The following is an 18760-nucleotide window of genomic DNA, read 5'->3' as shown; positions in this document are numbered from 1 at the left end:
CTCCAAGTATCTCCATCACCCCCAAATATTTATGAATTACAAAGGGGGACATAATAAGTTTACAGCATAGACACCTGGCAGACACTGCTACATCCTTAAGATACCACCGCCGGCAATAAGACAAATTAGCATCATGACCCCTCAATATGACGCACTGGTAAGGGCACGATGTCACTTCCGTAGCATTCTTGCCAAAACTGCATAAACTCAATCTCGTCATTAAAATACATCACAGAAACCCAAATTGAGGAGCACATACAAAACTGACCAGCAAGCCCTCAGGAAGTATGGAGTTCGTGGAAGAAAAGGAAAGACTAAGGGACTGTCATAGACTGGAGACAGAGGAGACGTGACAAGGAAATACCATGTGGGATTGTAGATAGGAACCTGGAACCAAAAAGGGACAATGGTGAAGGAACTGGCAAAATGCAAATAAAGGCTGCAGTAGAGTCAGAGAATCACAACAGCGGCACTGCCGGGTTTCAGTCATCGTACCACGGTTACGTGGTGACATTATCGGAAGCTGGGTAAAGAGTATACAGCAATTCCTGGTACTATTTTTGACACTTTTCTTTAAGTCTAAAATTACTCTTTGGTTCTTTCTCAGCATGTCATGGAATACCAAGCCTCACCCAGAACTGGCATAGCAAGCCTGGGTGGGCCCCAGGAGTCGGCATTCTTAGAAGCACTGCTGGCTGTTCTGAATCAGGAGCCTGGGGATCCCTGGACACTGGGTCAGCACGTTTAAAAACTATTTGATTTGCTCTTGGCACTAGGAATAGTATCTCTTTTTCCTATTTTACTTTATACTTGATTATTGTTGGTTCGTAGGAAATTCACTAATTTTTCATGCTGAACTTACATCCAGCCACACGGCTGAACTTAAAGCTTAACCTGTGAAGATGAACATGAAATGGCAGATCATCCACGCATTCAGATTTACAAAATGTCAATTGCATGTGGTTCCACCTAATGAAATGGTTCTTGCAGATTAATAAGCAAGAGAGCAACAGAAAAAAAAAAAGCATGGATACAAACTGTCAGTTTTTAGTAAATATATGAGAAGATGCTCAATTTCACTCATAACAGTTATTAGAAATTGAATAAAGTGCTAATTTTCTGTGCACATATTATAAAAAATTCAAAAGTTTGACAATACAGAGTCCGGGCAAGGATGTGGAAACAGGTACCATCCTGCACAGGTGGGAGGGGTAAAAACATGTAAGTTGGTAGGACAAAGGACCGTAAACAGTAGAAAACCAAATCTCTAAGATCAGATCAGAACTATGAGTCACTCAGGCACCTCCCCTCCGAGCCATGTCCACGCTGGGACTGAGGGCATTCACATGCCCTTGATCGGCCAAGATCTTGGAGGTGGGAGCCTGACGGCCTGGTGGCTCAAATTCCACCCACCACTGTCTGGCCCCAGACAGTCCCATTTTCTGTCTTTGCTTCTGGTAAGACAGATGAAGGACTTTCTGGAACAGTCACTGTCAGGGTAAACAGGGCTTGTCAGTACAGCCCTGTGACAGCCAAAGCCTCCTCTTCGCCCTCACCCCTCCAGAGACACGGACAACTATGGACCATCTCAGGAAACTGCTCCACCATCAACCTCTGCTTACAGACTGGAGAAAAGAGAGACAGAAGGAGCAGCCATGCTTACACAGGCCCCAGCTCTTGGGCTAGACCGGTCCAGGTGAGCACGCCACCTAGCCAGGCCACCAGTCCCCCCCTGGGAGTGCGGAAATGGAAACAGAGGGCTGCACAAAAACTTGTCCATGAATGTTCATAGCAGCATATTCATACCAGCCGAAAAGTGGAAACAATCCAAATGCCCTTTGACTAAAGAATGAATAAATCAAATGAGGTATATCCATATAATGGCGCGTTACTAGGCAATGAACAGGAATGAAGTTCTGATACACACTACAACGTGGGGGGCCCTTGGAAACGTTATGTGCTAAGTGAAAGAAATCAATCACAGAACACTACCACTTGTGCGACACCATTTATATGAAATGTCTGGAACAGGCAAGTTTATAGGCATAGAAAGTAGACTAGTGGTTGTCTAGGACTGCGGGAAGGGGAGGGAGAATAGGGACTGATTACTAATAGATGCAGAGCTTCTTTCAGGAAAGACAAACATGTTCGAAAATTAGTTGTGATAGTTGAACATACCTAGTTGAGTATACTAAAAACCATAAATTGTATACTTTAAATGGATGGATTGTATGGTATGTGAATTGTATCCCAATAAAACTGTTTTAAAAAAAAGAAAGAGAAACCAGATTCAAGTACCACTCTGTGACCTGGGCAAGTCACACAGCCTTTCTAGGCCTCAGTTTACCCACCTATAATACAAGGGAGTGGGGTAGGGGCTCTATAGGCTAGATCAGTGCTTCCCAAGCTTTAGTATGTTCCTAAATCACCCGTATCTATTAGAACACAGATTCTGATTCAGTCGTCCTGTAGCAGACCCAAGATTCTGCATTTCAAGTAATGCTGGTCCATGGACCACATTTTCAATAGCAAGGCATCCGAGCTGTCTTAGGCTCCCCCTCTAACACTGCAGGAATCACTCTTATCCACCTCTATGAATTCCCAGAGCACATGTGGGTTCTCCTTCCCATTCAGGACTCAAAGGGTCCTCTAACCACCCTACTGGAAGCTTCCAGGGCATGGTAACCGGATGAGAGTGGCAAAGGAAGGCCAAACACCTCCCAAATCTACCTGAGCACAGAGCCCCTGGCTGGGCACAGGCGAGGTCCTTGACCTGCAAAGCACAGAGCCATGAGTGAAGCAGGGCCCACATCTTGTTTGCAAGGTTCAGTCCCCTCTTTCTGGAAAGAAAAAGGTGAAGAACAGCAGACCCTCAGTGGCTAACAAGCCCTAGTACACCCACGCATTCATCCCTGGGGTGCTTAGTGAAAACAGAGCCCTACCCCTCCCAGTTCTAACACAGCAGGAACCACAAACTCCAGGGGATTCTGACGCTCCTCCCTCTGCCTCTGCCTCCTGACTGCCTGGTACTTCTCCAGACGGCCCTGCATTGTGTGGTGTGCTCCCTCCACTTGGGAACTGTAACAAACTCTCTCTTCAGTGGTCATCGTCTCCTGATCTGGTGTCCTCACAGTACCTGGAAATAATAAAACCTACTTGGTACATTGAAAACAGATCTGGACACCCCCCGCATTACCAGGTCGCCAGGGCAGCAGGAGAGGTGAGCTGTGAGGGCTCAGTGACACAGGGTGCTGGGCAGGTTCGATTCAGACTTACATCAGCCAACCTCTAAACATGGAGAAGCACAGCAGGACAGCTGACATGTCTTCTCTCTTTAAGTTAATTTTCATGGAAGCCTATTTCATTCAACATGGTATTTAACTGATCCTGCATTACTGTCATTCAAGTTTTAATAATTATAATTTCCAATGTAGTGTTTCCAGAATAGAGATGGTTTTAACATAATTCTTATACAACATATCATTCCCAGTTCATTGGGCCCTCTGGGATTAGATCTTGTGAGTATTGTATTTTAACTCAATTGGCCAACTTTTAAAACATACTTGAAGTTTGACATGACCAAGAAGAGACCTTTGAAACATTAAAACTCATTTCTATATGCTAAGAGCTGTGATAAGCAGTCTGGACAACTAACCTCATATGTATTTCAATAAATATTGATTGGTTTTAAAAATAACAAAGAAACCAAAAACCTAGTCAATGATAACGATACTCACAGCTAAATTATTAGTATTTTTATTAGTTTATTAACATAGGTTAATTATGGGGAGCTGACATTTGGGAAAGCATTTGTCCCTTATTTTGTTTTTCCTTTAACCTTTGTGATGTGGTTTATAAAATTCTTTGCTGAGTAAACATTTCTAAATTTTATGTAGCCAAAATAAAGTATCCTTGCATGGCACAAACAACAACAACAAATATCTCATTTAATTCTCAAGACAAGACCTGAAGTGGGTGTTATGTCTATTTTACAAAACACACGGCTTGACAGGAAAGAACAGAGAGCCAGAATTGGAACCTGTGTGTATCCAACTCCAAAATCCCGGGCTTTTGGTCTGCCACCCAGTTTCTAAGAAAGAATAATTACTACTGTCATCCAAACTGGTGTTACCAATGGAGGGGGGTGGGGGGAGAAGGGAAGATGTTTTGCTTTGCTTTGGTTTTTAATTTAACAATACAGGTTGGATATTTTTGTGGATATACATAAGGATCTCCTCATGCTTTTTATGGCTGTGCAGTATTCTACTATGTGAAGGCTCCATATTCAGTAAGTTATCATGGGATAATGTGGAAAGTACTAGAGTTGGATTCCTACCTCACTCCTTCCACACCAAAATGAATGCCAAAGTGTTGAAGACTGGGGGGAAAAAATCTTTAAAAAACAGGTGAAAATTACTAAAATCTTAAAGTGAAGAAGTCAGTTTTTCCTAACACAAAAAAAATTAAGGTAAAATCCAATAAAATAGAGAAATTTATGAAAAAGAAAGAAATTTATCACACAGAAATTTATAAAAAAATCACACAGAAATCTATAAGAAATGTATAAAAACAGAAATTTATAAAATCACACAGAAATGTATAAGATCACATAGAAATTTATAAAAAAAACTTTCATTATGTGAAAGAAAGGGCAAGCAAACAAATGAAAAATGAATAAAATAAATGAAAATATGAAAAACTATGTCTAACATACTATCCCAAATATGCATAAAGCCATTACAAATAAATAAGAAGAGGATGAAAATCCCACTTGAAAAGTGGGTAAATTATATGAAAGGCAAAAGGTGTAAAAATAACCAAGTAAAATGTAAAATATATTCAACATAATTGAAGAAATTAAAATTAAAATAGGAATACCTTTATATATTCCCCATTAATGACCAAAGGTTAAAAAGTGTTGACAACAGTATAGAAAAATTGACATTCTCCACTCATTCAAAGAAGTTATGTATGCCAGACACTGTACTAGGAGTAGCAGTGAACAAGATACGTAAGGTCTCTGCCATCAAGCAGTTAATATTCCAAGTGTGGTAGAACTGGGGGATAGGTAATAAGGGAGGAGGAAATAAGCAAGTAGGTAGTTACTGTTCGTAAAAGTACAAAGCTGTACAACTTCATTGCAGGGCAGTATCTATCAACATGTGCTGGCAATGGTATTTCTAGATATTTCTCCTACAGATATTTTCACTCCTACTTAAGCACAAAGATAGGTGTACATAGATGCTTACTGGAATGCTCGGCGTGATTATGAAAAACAGTTTAAAAAGCCCAAAGTTCCTTATGAGAACAAGTTATGCGACATCCATGTAGTGGGTCATAATGTAACCAGCAAGGATCACCGTTGCTTTATATTTTTCAATGTACCTACGCGGAAAGATTTTGAGGATATTTTGAAGGGAAAAAAGGCAAGTTGTTGAACAGTATGTATAATATGATCCCATTCCTCTTTAAAAGAGGCACACACATTCCTACAAGTATATATGTATGTGTCTATATAAAATTAAACATACATAGGTTAATGTATGACTGTACAATTAGACATATATGGGTTAATGTATGACTAAGAAAAATCCAGGAAGTGGGGTTACTGAAAGCTTTCTGGAATACAAATTTCTGTACTGTTTGGCTGTTCTGTTTTATAATAAGTATGTGCTATTTTTATACTCTGGAAAAAAACTACGAGGGAGAAAGTATTTTTAAAAAAAGTAATGTATTTAAGTGTCATTTGGTTTACTCAGATTATATTCCCAAACTTCAGGCTAAAAATTAATCTGGAAAGAAAACTTCAGCTATGGAGAAAGGATAACAAAGTAACTAATCCTTTGCCTCATTCCTTAAATTCAAAGTCACTGATATAATTGGGGAGAAGGGAAAATATAACTGTGTACTTAGTATTTGCCAGACATTCGTTATTCACTTAACTCTCAAGGCAACACAAAAAAAATGAAACTGCCCCAATTCTAGATAAGGAAACTGAGGCTCCTAGACATTAAGTGATTTTCCCAGAGCAGAAGCTGGTAAAAGGTAAAAAAAAATAAAAAAAATTCCTAGTTGCCATTCTGTCTGGGTTCTAAGAGCAAGGGAGAGAGAACTTCCCGGCCTAGAGTTCTTATCTCCTTGGCCATTCCCTCAGGTCACTGTGGGTGGAGCAGCTGAAGGGTGGGAGTGGAGGAGAAACAACTGATTATGATTTTTTTGTTCAAGGAGGCATGTTCTCCCCCCTCCATTCCTCATGGTCCTCTCCCCTACAAGTTTCTTACACCTTCCCTCAGAGCTACCCCACTCACAGAAGTGTCTAGCATCCTGCCCATAGGCAGTCCTAGGAAAAGTGGCCAGAGAACGGGTGCCTCCCCTTCCAGAACTCCATTCATTAACACATCACAGCTCATCCACTTCCCAGGCTTGCCTGATTATGTGATATGGGAAGGGGAACCCGATTCAACCTCTTTCAGCCTGCCATATATAAAATGGGAATACATATACAGTTGGGGAAAATAACTCAGAATATCAGAAAGTGTTTTGTAAATTCTAAAGTGCTAAACAAAGTATCACCCTAAAGGCTGTCGTCCCCGTGTCAAGCAATCCTTGACACAAAAGCTCACATAATTTAGGAATCCAGTGCTTTTTGTAATCACGATTTTAAAGACAGTATTTTAACACCCTGCATAAGCTATGTCTCCTTCACATTACATCTATTATTAGGTTGTACAATGAATGAAGAATAGAAAAGTTCAGCAGGCTTCCCGACTTTCATCTGGTCCAAAGCTACCACCTTTCGATTCTAAGAGGTGAATTTCTTAGTTCTAGAACCAACCCCATGTTAATCTTTGAATTAGGAAAAGAAAGAATAAAAACAGGGACATTTTTCAAAGTCCCAATTTGATGACCTTGTTAGCTTCCATAGTAGGATTAGGGTAAACATATGTCTACTTTATTATTAATAATGACTAATACGTGAATGCTTACGATGTGCCAGACATCGTTTTCAGTATTTATAATACTAAATAAAAATGAGTATGATTTACTCATTTTATCCACACGGTAGCAACCACTAGTGTGTTTCCCCGAAAATAAGACCTAACCGGAAAACAAGCCGTAGCATTATGATTTTTCACGATGCTTGTATTATAAAAGCCCTAATGCATCTTTTGGAGCAAAAGTTAATATAAGACCCGGTCTTATTTTCGGGGAAATACGGTAGGGCTTATTTTATATTAAGAGCATCCTGAACAATCATGCTAGGGCTTATTTTCTGGTTAGGTCTTATTTTTGGGGAAACGCATTATGTGGAATTTTATTTCCTCCATTTTACAGAGGAAGAATTGGAGGCACTAAGAGGGTAAGGGACTTGCCCAGGCGACTGTCCAATGGCTCAGTTTTAGCAAAGCAGTGTGAAATGTTGGCCATCTGGTCTACCTGTCCATCCATATCATTCTCACTCATATTCCAAACCTATTCATCCTCCACCACTTAGGATCCTTTGGCTAGACAGTGTGCTTCACTGCACCACCATCACCACCCCCAACCCTTCTTGCCTTTCCTTGCACATGGCTTTTCTCTCTCCTCACTGAACCGCCCTCTCCTTCCAATGAACAGGAAGTTTTATTCCATGAATGAATGAAAGTAAGAGTCCTATAAAAATTCATTACTGTATTTAAGATTCAGGAGTTACTTCGTAGGAAATACCAAAGCTCTCTCCATAAGGAGCCATTCTTACAAAGTTGTTTCTTATCTCAAAGCCAGAATTCACTACATAGATTGCCTGGGGTTCTCTTTCCTCTGTTCTGGTGACTCCTCCCTCACCACTCACTTCATCTTTTCCTTCTGGCTCCAGCCCACCTTGGGGAAAGATCTGTCCACTGTGACCTTCAGACACTGACAGAGGTTGATCTATAAATTTTCAGACCTCCATTCAACAGCTGTCCACACCTTTTCCTTCAGATTCCATTTCAGAGAAGAGGACATACTTTGTTTTTCAAACCATTTTCACCATACCCAAAATTGGCCATTGAGCTTGGTGATAGGAAGCCCATATGTAATACACCTTGCCCAAGCCACGTGATGTCAGGGCACTGGGTAGACACTGCACTGAGAAATGGGTGTTCAACGGTTGACATGACTTTTTGATTTATAGGTAACAGCATCCTTCCACGTTCTCAGAGAACTTTAAACACACCGTTACAGGGAAGGAGACATGGGATGGCCTTATAGAAAGAATGCAACATCATAGAGCAATGCAATAAATATTAAATACTTGATAGCAAACTTTTCAATTAACCAAAAAGGTTTTGACTGATGTGTCAAAACTATTTTTAATTGAATCAATGCTTATTTATTTGCATAGAAGTATAGGCTACTTTAAATAAGGTATGCCAAAAAAGATACCCAGTACAACATACTGATAATAGCAACAAAAAGAGAAAAGAAATAAAATGGAATAAAATAAATCATGCCTAATTTTTAATTTTCTGAATCTTCATAGAGCACCCATATCATGGCACTAAGCTTAATTAATGCTGGGGATACAATGTTAAATACACAACACACACACACACACACACACACACACACACACAGCTCTGCCCTCATAGAGCTTCCATTCTATTGTGGGAAATAGTAAAATAATTACACTGTGTATTTTTTTCTAGCAGTTATGACAATGTGCTGTCCTAAATAACAAGTGAAAACGGTAAAATAATATTCAGACATATTAAATGATGTTTAAGAGATTTTACTAATGACAGAAAATTTTATTACAAGAATAGTAGTTAATAAAAGTAAGCAACAATTTTCTAAAGCATATGATCTCATCAATGTTAGAAAGAAAGGTATAGAATGAAGATTTAACGATTGTAAAATCCATCTAAAAGAGTAAATCATTGAGGGTGTCTAAGAAGAACGAGGAAAGGAACTTCTACTCCCAAGTAGGGAATCTTATTTCCAAGCTACAAGAAACAGCTCAGTGAGAAACGGGGTGAGAATCACTGAATCTCAGGGGTGTAGGACAAATACAAGAGTCTGTCTCTGGACTAATACGGTTTTTAAATATTTCAAAAGTGGTGTTTTAAACCAGTGAGAAAACGATAAACTAGGCAATAACTAGTATGTTTAGTATGTTAACTATTTAGAAAAATAAACAAACCTAGACCTTTATATCACATCATAAATTCTGAATTCAATATAAATCTCACTGGTAAAGTTGGAAAAAAATACATATATTCTATGTAGTCATAATCCAAAATATCAAATGACGAATTATTAAGTTAAAAACAATTCCAAATGCATTTCAAAGTTAAAATTTAAAAACCATTAAATGAAATTTAGGAAACTACTAAACTGATTTTGGGGTGGGCAGGAATTCTAAGTATAAAAGAAAAACCATTTTAAAAAACAAAGATTCGTGGGGGGTGGGGGGTGGGAGATGAGGGTAAGGGGGATCGAATACATGGTGATGGAAGGAGAACTGACTCTGGGTGATGAACACACAATGGGATTTATAGATGATGTAATACAGAATTGTACACCTGAAATCTATGTAATTTTACTAACAATTGTCACCTCAATAAATTTAATAAAAAATAAAAAAACCACAAAGATTTCACAACAGACATTTAAAATAAATTACAACACAGAAAAAAAAAATCATGACATATATCCCACACCATAAATATACCGTGTTTTCCCCAAAATGAGACCTAACCAGAAAATAAGCCCTAGCATGATTTTTCAGGATGACCTCCCCTGAACATATGCCCTGATGTGTCTTTTGGAGCAAAACTTAATATAAGATCCAGTTCTACTTTAGGGGAAATAGTAGTTATCATACAATAAATATAGTTAATGGCAATCAACAGGGGGAAATGTTTGTAATGTATGGCAGCTAAAAGGTTAATAGTCTTCATATATGGTACGCTCTTACAGTCAATAGGATATAAACATCCTGATAGGAAAATGTGCAAAGGACATGAATATTATTGATGGAAAAATAAAAAAGATCAATAAACGTATTTTAAAATATTCAACCTTATTAGCAATAATAGAAATGCTAGTTTAAGATTAAATTCTATGTTTCACTAATCAGATGAAAAATGACAATGCCCAATATTAGGAAAGAGACAGTGAGTGACATGTACCGGGCTGGCCTGCATGTAAATTGGTACATTCTGCTGAGAAGGCGATGCGGTAAATGTCTCAAAAGCTTTATTCAAACCTTTTGGTTTAGTAATTCTACTTCTAAGGTATTTATCTAAAAATAAATAAATAATCAACATTTTACACAAAGACAACTGAAAAACTAAGAAACTGGATAAGTAACATGACTATAAAACGTAATACTATGCCGCCATTACAAAAACTTAAGTTTTCCAAAGCATTTTTAATGACAGGAGAAAAGTTCACAAATATAGTAAATTAAGCAAACAGGATATATGCCTGCAGCATGATCATCATTTTACAAGATGTATATACACAAATAAGTAGAAACGAGGTTAGCAGTGGTTCTCAGGTAAAATTAGAGATAGCGATTTTACTTTTCAGTTTCTTTCTTATACTTTTCTAAATCACCCCAAATTTTTATAATGAACATTGTATTATTTTAATCATTAAGAAAATGTAGCTTGAAAAATAAGTACACCCAATTTAACACAGGATGGTAAGACCACAGGGCAACTCTTTCTCCCGCTTTTTTAACTTATCTATATTGAGCAAAGGATAAACTTTTTAAAAAGACCTGGTGTGTTGACTGCGAAACACTGTCCAAAGTTGACTGATTAAAGGCAGAAGGGGTGGAGGAAAGGTGGGGACAGCAGTCAAAGGCCTTAGAGACGGGTGGGGGGCCTGCTCCAGCAGCAGGCCTCGGACCACTAACTCCTCAGCACCACGGGACAGGGCTAAGAATAAGAACTGCCTCAGGGTGAATGCTCATAAATATCATTCAATTTCTTCATGCTACATTTAGACAAGAAAGCTGAGGCCCTGAGAGGAAAGCAACTGCTCAAAGGAACACAAGTTGGTAGCATTTGACCTCCAGTGCAAGAGAAAGGAAAATGGCCGAAGCCATTCCACGAACAAGCACAGATGTACAGAGAAAACTCCCACCTGGCCGCATCACCTGCTATGGATGCCACCGGCCTCAGCAGATGGAGCACAGATCTCAGGGCCTGAGTCAAGCACCCTACTTCTCTCTGAGCTTGGCTTGGTGACCCACTGAGGCCACAGAGCTCTACCCACAGGGATAAGCATGCCCTTCCATGGAGCCATGTCAACAACGGGAGGGGGCTGTTTCCATCCAGAGGCAGATGCAGCGTCACCTGCTAATTCTGAACTGGTTCCTGGCCCAGAAGCTGGAAAGTTCAGCAGTCAGAAGAGAGCTGGGTGATCACGTTCAACTTCTATCCAGACTGGCTCCCCAAACTGAGGAGTCCAAGTTTGACAGAAAGGACGGAGCCCATGTACGACAACCACTAGAACGCTGCAGCTCCCCTGCAACTCAGTGCAACCTACAGAGACTGCTGCGTTCCCCCGCCCCTCTGCTCTTCCCATTTAAAATAGAGGGGCAGTTAATCTACTTGATGCCCAGGTGTCTATGAGGTGATTCAGGAAGGAAGTGCAGCAAACACATACACAGGACCAAACAGAAACCACAAAACACCATCCATCAGGACACTGATCTATGGGGGAATCAGAAACTGAACAGCCACTATCATACCAGGTACTTCACGTACCCTCATTCTTTTAAATGTCACAAAATTACACTTCCCATCTTACACATGAAAACATTGAGGCTCCGAGAAATAGGAAAGGCCGCTCGAAGTCACAGAGCTAGGAAGTGCGAGAGTTGGAATTTAAACTCCAAAGCCCATGCCATTTCCCTCAGGACACAATGAGAGATCTTGTCCCCATCTGCACAAAGGGCTTGTCAGGCATGTGGGAATCCAGCCCCTGTGCTGGATTAGGACAAGGCCAGTCTTCCCACTACTGCCGAGGGAGCTCCAGAAAGGACAGCAGACGTAGCACACCAAAGGTGTTTAATACACGTTCAGGAAAGGACAGCAGCTGTGGTCACAGTACACAGTAATTACAACAATGGCTGCAATCACTGAGCATCTGCTGTGTGGCAGACCTGTATGAGGAACATGACCCACATTTGGCCTGAGTGACAACACAGTGAGGTATCCATTTTTTAGATGAAGACACTGAAGCAAGACTCAGCGAGATGTCACAGCTAGGAAATGGAATCTATCTGATACCACAGCCTCCTTCCAGAACCCCACCTCTCCCACTGTGACAAGATAAGGAGGCCCAAATGGGTGGTTCAGGTCGACTCCTCCCTCCCTCTGGGTGGTCTCCCCAGCCCCTCCACCACCACCTCGGCTCTGCTCTGGCCCAGTGCTCCGGCCACTACCTTGGTTGAGGTAGGTCAGTGTCTCTTCATGCAGCTTCACGGCTGGGGACGTGGCAGCACACAGCACATACTGCAGGGGTGGCAGGCGGGCCTCATTCTCAGGGGACAGCTGGGGCTCCTCCTGCTTGAAGATGGGTAGAGCGAGCACATCACTGCAACACACAGGAGGAAGTGGTCAGAAGCAGAGCCCCGAAAGCCCGTCTGCAAAGACAGAGCCCAGCGGAGAGGTAGATGCAGAACAGACCTCGGCGCCAAGGGCAGCGCAGCAAAGCATGTGGCAGCAGCACGCTGCTTCAGCTTCCCAAACCTCACATCTCAGACACTCTGGGTGCTTTCAGACAGAGCAAACCAATCTGCGGTGATTCTGCTTTCTCTCAACGACCCTCAAGAGATTTATTCAAGCAAATCATCAATGAGGTAAAAATGCAAAGTTATCTAACATCTACAAATTACAGAAATCTTCTGTGTGACAAAGGGACTAGTAGCAATGGCGTGAACTTTAGATGCCATATGATTTCCATCCACAAGATATTGATCATTATAGTCTTGCTTTTAGAATAAAACTCTGAACAAAAATGTTAATTGTTTAAATAAACTAGTCTCAGACCAATTAGCCACTTCTCAGACCAATACAAGCCTGTCCTCGGGACTCTGCAAACTATGTAAATACAGAGACTGTTTGCTCACTCACTAAGGTTGAGACATCCCCCTACCCTTCTAAAAAACAAACAAACAAACAAAACAAAAAAAAACCGGACAGCTGACTCATAACCCCTACTTTAAGGGTCATACTAATATCTCCTAAATGCAAAACAAGAAGGAAGGACCTTGGTTTCAGTTCCATTTTCTTATCCAAGTGGAAAACGTTAAGATGCTCAAAGATTCTTTTCCTCTACCTCTGAACAAAACTCCCCACCATACCCAAAAAAAAATCAGCCTCGCACGAGCCTAAGACTGGAGAACTTGTTTCTAGATGTATTTTTAAACTCCCTCACAAAGAAAAAGAAATCCTTGAGAACATGAATGACCTGTGGGCAGGAGAGACTTGTTTAAGACCTCTAAATTATGAGCAGCATGGAAACAGGTGCCAAAAATGTGCTCTTATCTTGATAACCCTCCTCCCTCTGTGTGTCCCGGGTTATGAATCAGATTCGCTGACCCCACTTCACTGTATAAACAGCAGAATTACTGGTACAATCTGTTCCTCATACAACACAATAAATGAGTGTCTCTAAAACACAAACCCAGCACACACCCCGACAATGTCTAACCAATTCTCAGAAGGAAAAGCCGGGCTTGGAGCACACCTGGAAAACCTCCCGTGTGTGTACATCTGGCCCAAAGACCAGAGTGCAGTGCTATCTTGGCTCCCCCCACACCTCACCTTCCTTTTACCAGACCGGGACACACTCCCAACACAAGTGGTTATCTAGGAATGGGAGAAGCAGGCAGGCCTGCTCACCTGGGGATTGCATAATTTCATGTTTGCCCAGACCATGTTAAGTTAATAATCCATGGGCTGCTGCCTTTAAATTAAAAAAAAAAAAAAAAAAAAAAAAAGGAGGAGGTAAGAACCATCACTCAACAGTAACTTGTTTCAAGCCTGGCATCCTTATTTGCCAAGGAATAAAAGTCACGAGAACACCAAACAGAAAAAGAGAAGAAGGGAGTAAAGGCCACTACCCTGGTAAGGTCAAACAATTTAACAGAAGTTCTACAATGAAGCGAAAACCAAAACTAAAATACAAAAACTAAAAAACAAAACAAGGAAAAGGACAAGACCCTCACTCTAGAGTTGGGGGGGGGGCCCAGGGGTATATTCCCTGACTCCCACCATGGCCTTCACTGCGGTCAATCTCTACAAGGTGGAAACTCCAGCTTCCAAGTGAAATAATAATTTAAAAAAGGGCATGGACCAAATGCTTCTTTATCCATGGACCCAAAATGACCCCAGAAACTAATATGGCTTTATGACATCTTTCACCCCAACTCCTGCTCCCTGCCCCCAACACACACCCCTTAAAGCAATACCAAAATCCTAAAAGGTATCTCAGGTATTCCACAGACAAATTTCCATTTCATTAGCAGAGGTACCGCCCATACAAGGGAAATTATTCCCTAATGGGATGATATTTCAGGTATCCAGGAAGTTTTAAATACACTCACCCTCCACTCAAGGTCACCTTCAAAATCATTATGAAGATATGGCAACACACTTGATGGCCACAAACTAAAACTTAGGCAAAACTGCACCTAAAACCGCATCATGCAGTACAATAAAAATGTATTCCATTGTAGCACTTTATATAAATGATCGGACACTTAATCTTCTGCCAGGGATTAACATGGCTAGTGGGCTTCCAACACCCCCCAGGGCAGCTTCCCTCTGGTGACGTCACCAAGGTCTGCAAGGAGGCCATCAGTCCTGAATTCCCCGTACTTAGGCCATCTCCTACTACTCTGGCTTTGAATAAAAAACAGCAGACACATCAACTCAATCTTTTTTTTTTCCCCCTTCTGGAAGGGGGTGGTCTTCAGGGAGGACTACTGGACAAATACCTATCAGAAGCCAGGATTCACAAATAAGGTGTACTGCTACATCTGAGTGGGAACTTCTTGGGGCCAAAAAAAAAAAAAGAAAAAGAAAGCACGCCCGGTGGCCATCACTTTGGGGCTGTCAGTGCCAGCGACGCTCTCGGCCTCACAATTCACTTTCTTTGAGCCCGTACCAAATGCCGTTTGGGTTAAATTAGGTACATTTTATAAACTGTGACTAGGATGCAAATAAAGACGGGCCAAAGCTGGTTCCGGCGAGTTCACAAAGTGAAATGACTGCCCATTAGTACCCCGCCAGTTGAAGAGGGGCAAACAAGCCTCCGGAAGCTAACGGGGTCCTACTTCCTTTAGGGGGATCGGGGAAAACTTTGCAAACAGGCAGGACTTACTTTTCTCTATGAGAAGCACTAGTCAAAGCTCTGCAGAAAAATGACTTCCATCAAAGCAATAAACGTGCGGGCCTCGCTCAAGCCAATAAGCGCAAGACCACCTGGAAGGAGAGGGGCATCCTGCCCCTCCTGAGCCCCCGCCAGCGCCCGCGAGGCCGAAGCGCAGGTGAGCGCTCGCCATTCACTCGCCCCTCCGCCAGACCAAGGACACTGGAAAGGGCGCGAGGCTCGGAGAGGGAGCAGGCGGAGAGGGGCAAAGAGCAGGGGACAAGACTTTCGCGGGACAGGCGCCCCTCGGACGCCTGCAGGAAAGAGACGGGAACGAGGACGTACCTGGGGAGGCTGCGGCCAGCAGGTGCGAACCTCACACCCGCCAAGGGTCGGCATGGGAGAAGCCCTCCCCGGCACCAGGCTCTGCAAGCCGGGTCCCCAACACCGCGCGTCCGGTCCAGCCAGGGTCTGTCCGTCCGTCCCAAGGCGGGACTCTGGGCGGCCCTCTCAGTCGGTAAGGGGCAGACAGCGGAGAAGCGGGACGCAGCGGGGGCGCTGGACACCCGGACCTCGCAGCTCCCCTCCCTGCCCCGGACGCCCGACGGAGCCTTGCCCGCCGCCCCCGACGCGCGGCCCCGGCCCGATTCCCGTCGGGCGGGGCGGCGCGGCCCTTACCGCAAATAGCTGCTGGAGTTGTGCTGGTTGTAGTGCTCGGGCTGCGTGTGCCAGAACAGCATAGCTGGAGCTCCAAGCCGGCCACCACCCAAACGTGCAAAAGCGGACGCAAGCCCGGCGGAGCCCACAGGGTCACCTGAAAGCGCGCTCCAGAGCGCCGAGGGGACCTGCCCAGCGTCTTTATTGACGGCCCACGGGGCGGGACCGCGGCCTGACCCTCCCCTCAGGCAGCGCGGCGGGGAGGCGGCTCCCGGGCGGCCACCCCACCTGGCTGAACCGCACCGGCGCGCCCTTCCCCGGAGCGAGCGCGCCTCGGTAGCGCCGGACTGGAGGGGCTGGTGCGGCCGCCGGTTAGGGCTGAGGCTGGGCCCCCGCTCCATCCCCCGAGGATGGGGCTCAGGTGACCCTCACTGCGGCTCGAAGGGCCTCACGCATCTTCTCCGAGCCCCGCCCTCTACTCTGCGCGCCTGGTGGGTCTGCACCGTGGCTGGAGGCTGCCCTGAGCGTGGATGTCGGGCACCAAGGCCCAGACGCCCACTGCTCCTTACCTTGTTCTTGTTTATTCGTAGCACTTTACACTCTCTGAAGCCGTGGTATTTTTATTGTTGATTGTCTTTCCCCCTAGAATGAAGTATGAAAAAAGGAATGCATCGAATGAGCAATCACAGAAGGCTTCCTAAAGGAAGTGACATTGAGCTGAAAGGCTTATGGATGCAGAGGAAGCATCTCTATGAACATCTGGAGGGACAGTGTTTCCAGGCAGGTGCAAAAGTAATGGCCAAAGCCCTGAGGCAGACCTGCTTTGACATGGCTGCAGCTGGGTAACCAAAGGGAAGGCTTAGGGGATGAGGTGAGAGAGGTGGGCAGGGCAGACCACAGAGGACCTAGCAGGCCCTGGAAGGAGCTGGGATTTTATTCTGTGTGTTTTAAGCAGAGGAGTCACATATCTGATTTGCCTTTGGGAAAGATCAATCTGGAAAGAGTGTGGACAATGGATCATGGTGGGGGTCAGGTAGGAGGGAGTGGAGATCAGAGCCGTAACTCACATCCCTGAGTCTTCATCGAATGGAATGAAGTCCCATGGAGACCTGGGCCCAGAACTCCCAGCTCCTCCCTCACTCTGTTCTCTCAGCTCCCCTTCCTCCAGCCATAGCTGGCAAGCCCCTTCCCCTGCGCAGGTGTCAAGGACTGCTCTTCTGCCCCCATGAGGAAAATGAAAACGTGCCACCTAGATCCCCTTCAAGGAAGGACTTGTTACACTAGCCACAGGGAGCGCTATTAAGCAGATGGCCCTCGGCCACCAGCCTTTCAGAGACTGCCCTGCTGCCTAGAGCCACGTATTGAGGCAGGAGTATAACAGTCTGGCCATCTCTGCCAGAGGGCTATTGTAACCCCAGGACTCTCCATGGGCCAGCTGAAGCTGTCAGGGAGAGGGGGCTCCCTCAGTCAGTCCCTGCTTTCTTCCTGTCGCTTGCACAGGTGTTAATCTCGGGAAATTCCTAATAATTAAACAGTAAGCTTGGCCTCAGGGTCCATGACAAGCACAGCATTTCAACAGGAGGCGCTCTGAGGTAGTGTGGAAAGAGTGTGCCCTTTGCTGGATTCCTCCACTGGACAAATACCCCCAGAGCACCTGTTATGTGCCAGGCATGACCTGGGCGCTGGGGTGCAAGATTGCATTCTAACTAGAGAAGTTAGTGGGTATGCAGCAATTGCAGCGCAGTGTGATCAAAGAAGTAGAGACTGCCGTGGGAACACGAGGGAGGACTTTGGAGCTCTGGAAACTCTCCCAGGTAAAGTGATGTCTCCTAATGGATGGGTAGGTGGAAGTTAGGCCAATCTGTAAAATGGGGGATAGAGGAAGGTCTCCAACTGAGCACGCAGCATGAACAGAAGCCTGGAGGAAAGGCACCGAACATGGAAACAGATTACAATGGCTCAGACCTGGGTTTACTACGGTATTTGGCTTTCAAGAATGTGTGACCCTGGGTGTGTAAGATCGACTGCATGCTAGTCTCCCATCAAGAGATGGCATCTGTTCCCTCCTCCCAAATCCTATCTGGGCTGCCCCGTGACTTGCTTTGACCACAAAATGCAGTGGGAGTGATGCCATCCCTGTTCCAGGTAGGCCCCTAGGAGGCCGGGCAGCTGCTGCCTCCACTCTCCTAGCGTTCTGGACCCCCAGGTAGAGTTTCACTGCCTGGTTGGAGAGCAAGGCCCAGCCAGCCCCCAGCCATTCCGGCCACCAGCAGAGATCATCTTGGATGCACCAATGGGTCTGCTCCAGCTGAGGCACATGGAACAGAGTTAACACAGCCTACCAAGTCCCGCCCAAAATGCAGACTTGGGAGCAAATAAATGGTTGTGGTTTTAATCTCCTAACTTATCAGATGGCTTGTTTCATACCAACAGAGAAATGATATCCTGGGCCCTTTGAACCGCAGTTTGGCCATTGGTAAAATGGGGGGAATAAACCTTCGCTTCTGGGTTGTGATAAAGCTTAGTGTCTGGTGAGTGCAGCCTCTCAGGAATGCCTGAGTCTGTGTATTTCAGGGACTGCATTCCTTCTATCCTTTCCTAGACATTGGCCCTTTTGAGGATAGGATTTGACAATGCCTACAGACTGCATCTGAGTCATGTGACTGCCTATGACTCCTGGGTGCTGCAGGGCACGGCGAGTCCCAGTCTGGATCCCAAGGGTTTCTCGTCCAGTGAAGAGTAAAAG

At 44.1% G+C, this 18760-nt stretch overlaps 1 protein-coding gene across 1 annotated transcript in view; it reads right to left on the bottom strand.

Moving 5' to 3' along the window:
* Positions 1 to 16247, bottom strand: part of TFCP2L1 (transcription factor CP2 like 1) — a 51710-nt gene extending 35463 nt beyond the window's left edge. Inside the window, exons 1-2 of the mRNA XM_019749100.2 lie at positions 16036 to 16247; positions 12425 to 12576 (exon numbers count right to left, since the gene is read on the bottom strand). Of these exons, the coding sequence (XP_019604659.2) occupies positions 12425 to 12576; positions 16036 to 16097 (214 nt within the window). The 5' untranslated portion in view covers positions 16098 to 16247. The remainder of the gene's footprint in view (positions 1 to 12424; positions 12577 to 16035) is intronic.
* Positions 16248 to 18760: the final 2513 nt, after the last annotated feature.

Source organism: Rhinolophus sinicus, linkage group LG01, assembly GCF_036562045.2.
Source record: "Rhinolophus sinicus isolate RSC01 linkage group LG01, ASM3656204v1, whole genome shotgun sequence".
NCBI lineage: Eukaryota > Metazoa > Chordata > Mammalia > Chiroptera > Rhinolophidae > Rhinolophus > Rhinolophus sinicus.
Note: the sequence above shows the minus strand (reverse complement) of the source record. Positions and strands in the feature narration are given on the sequence as shown.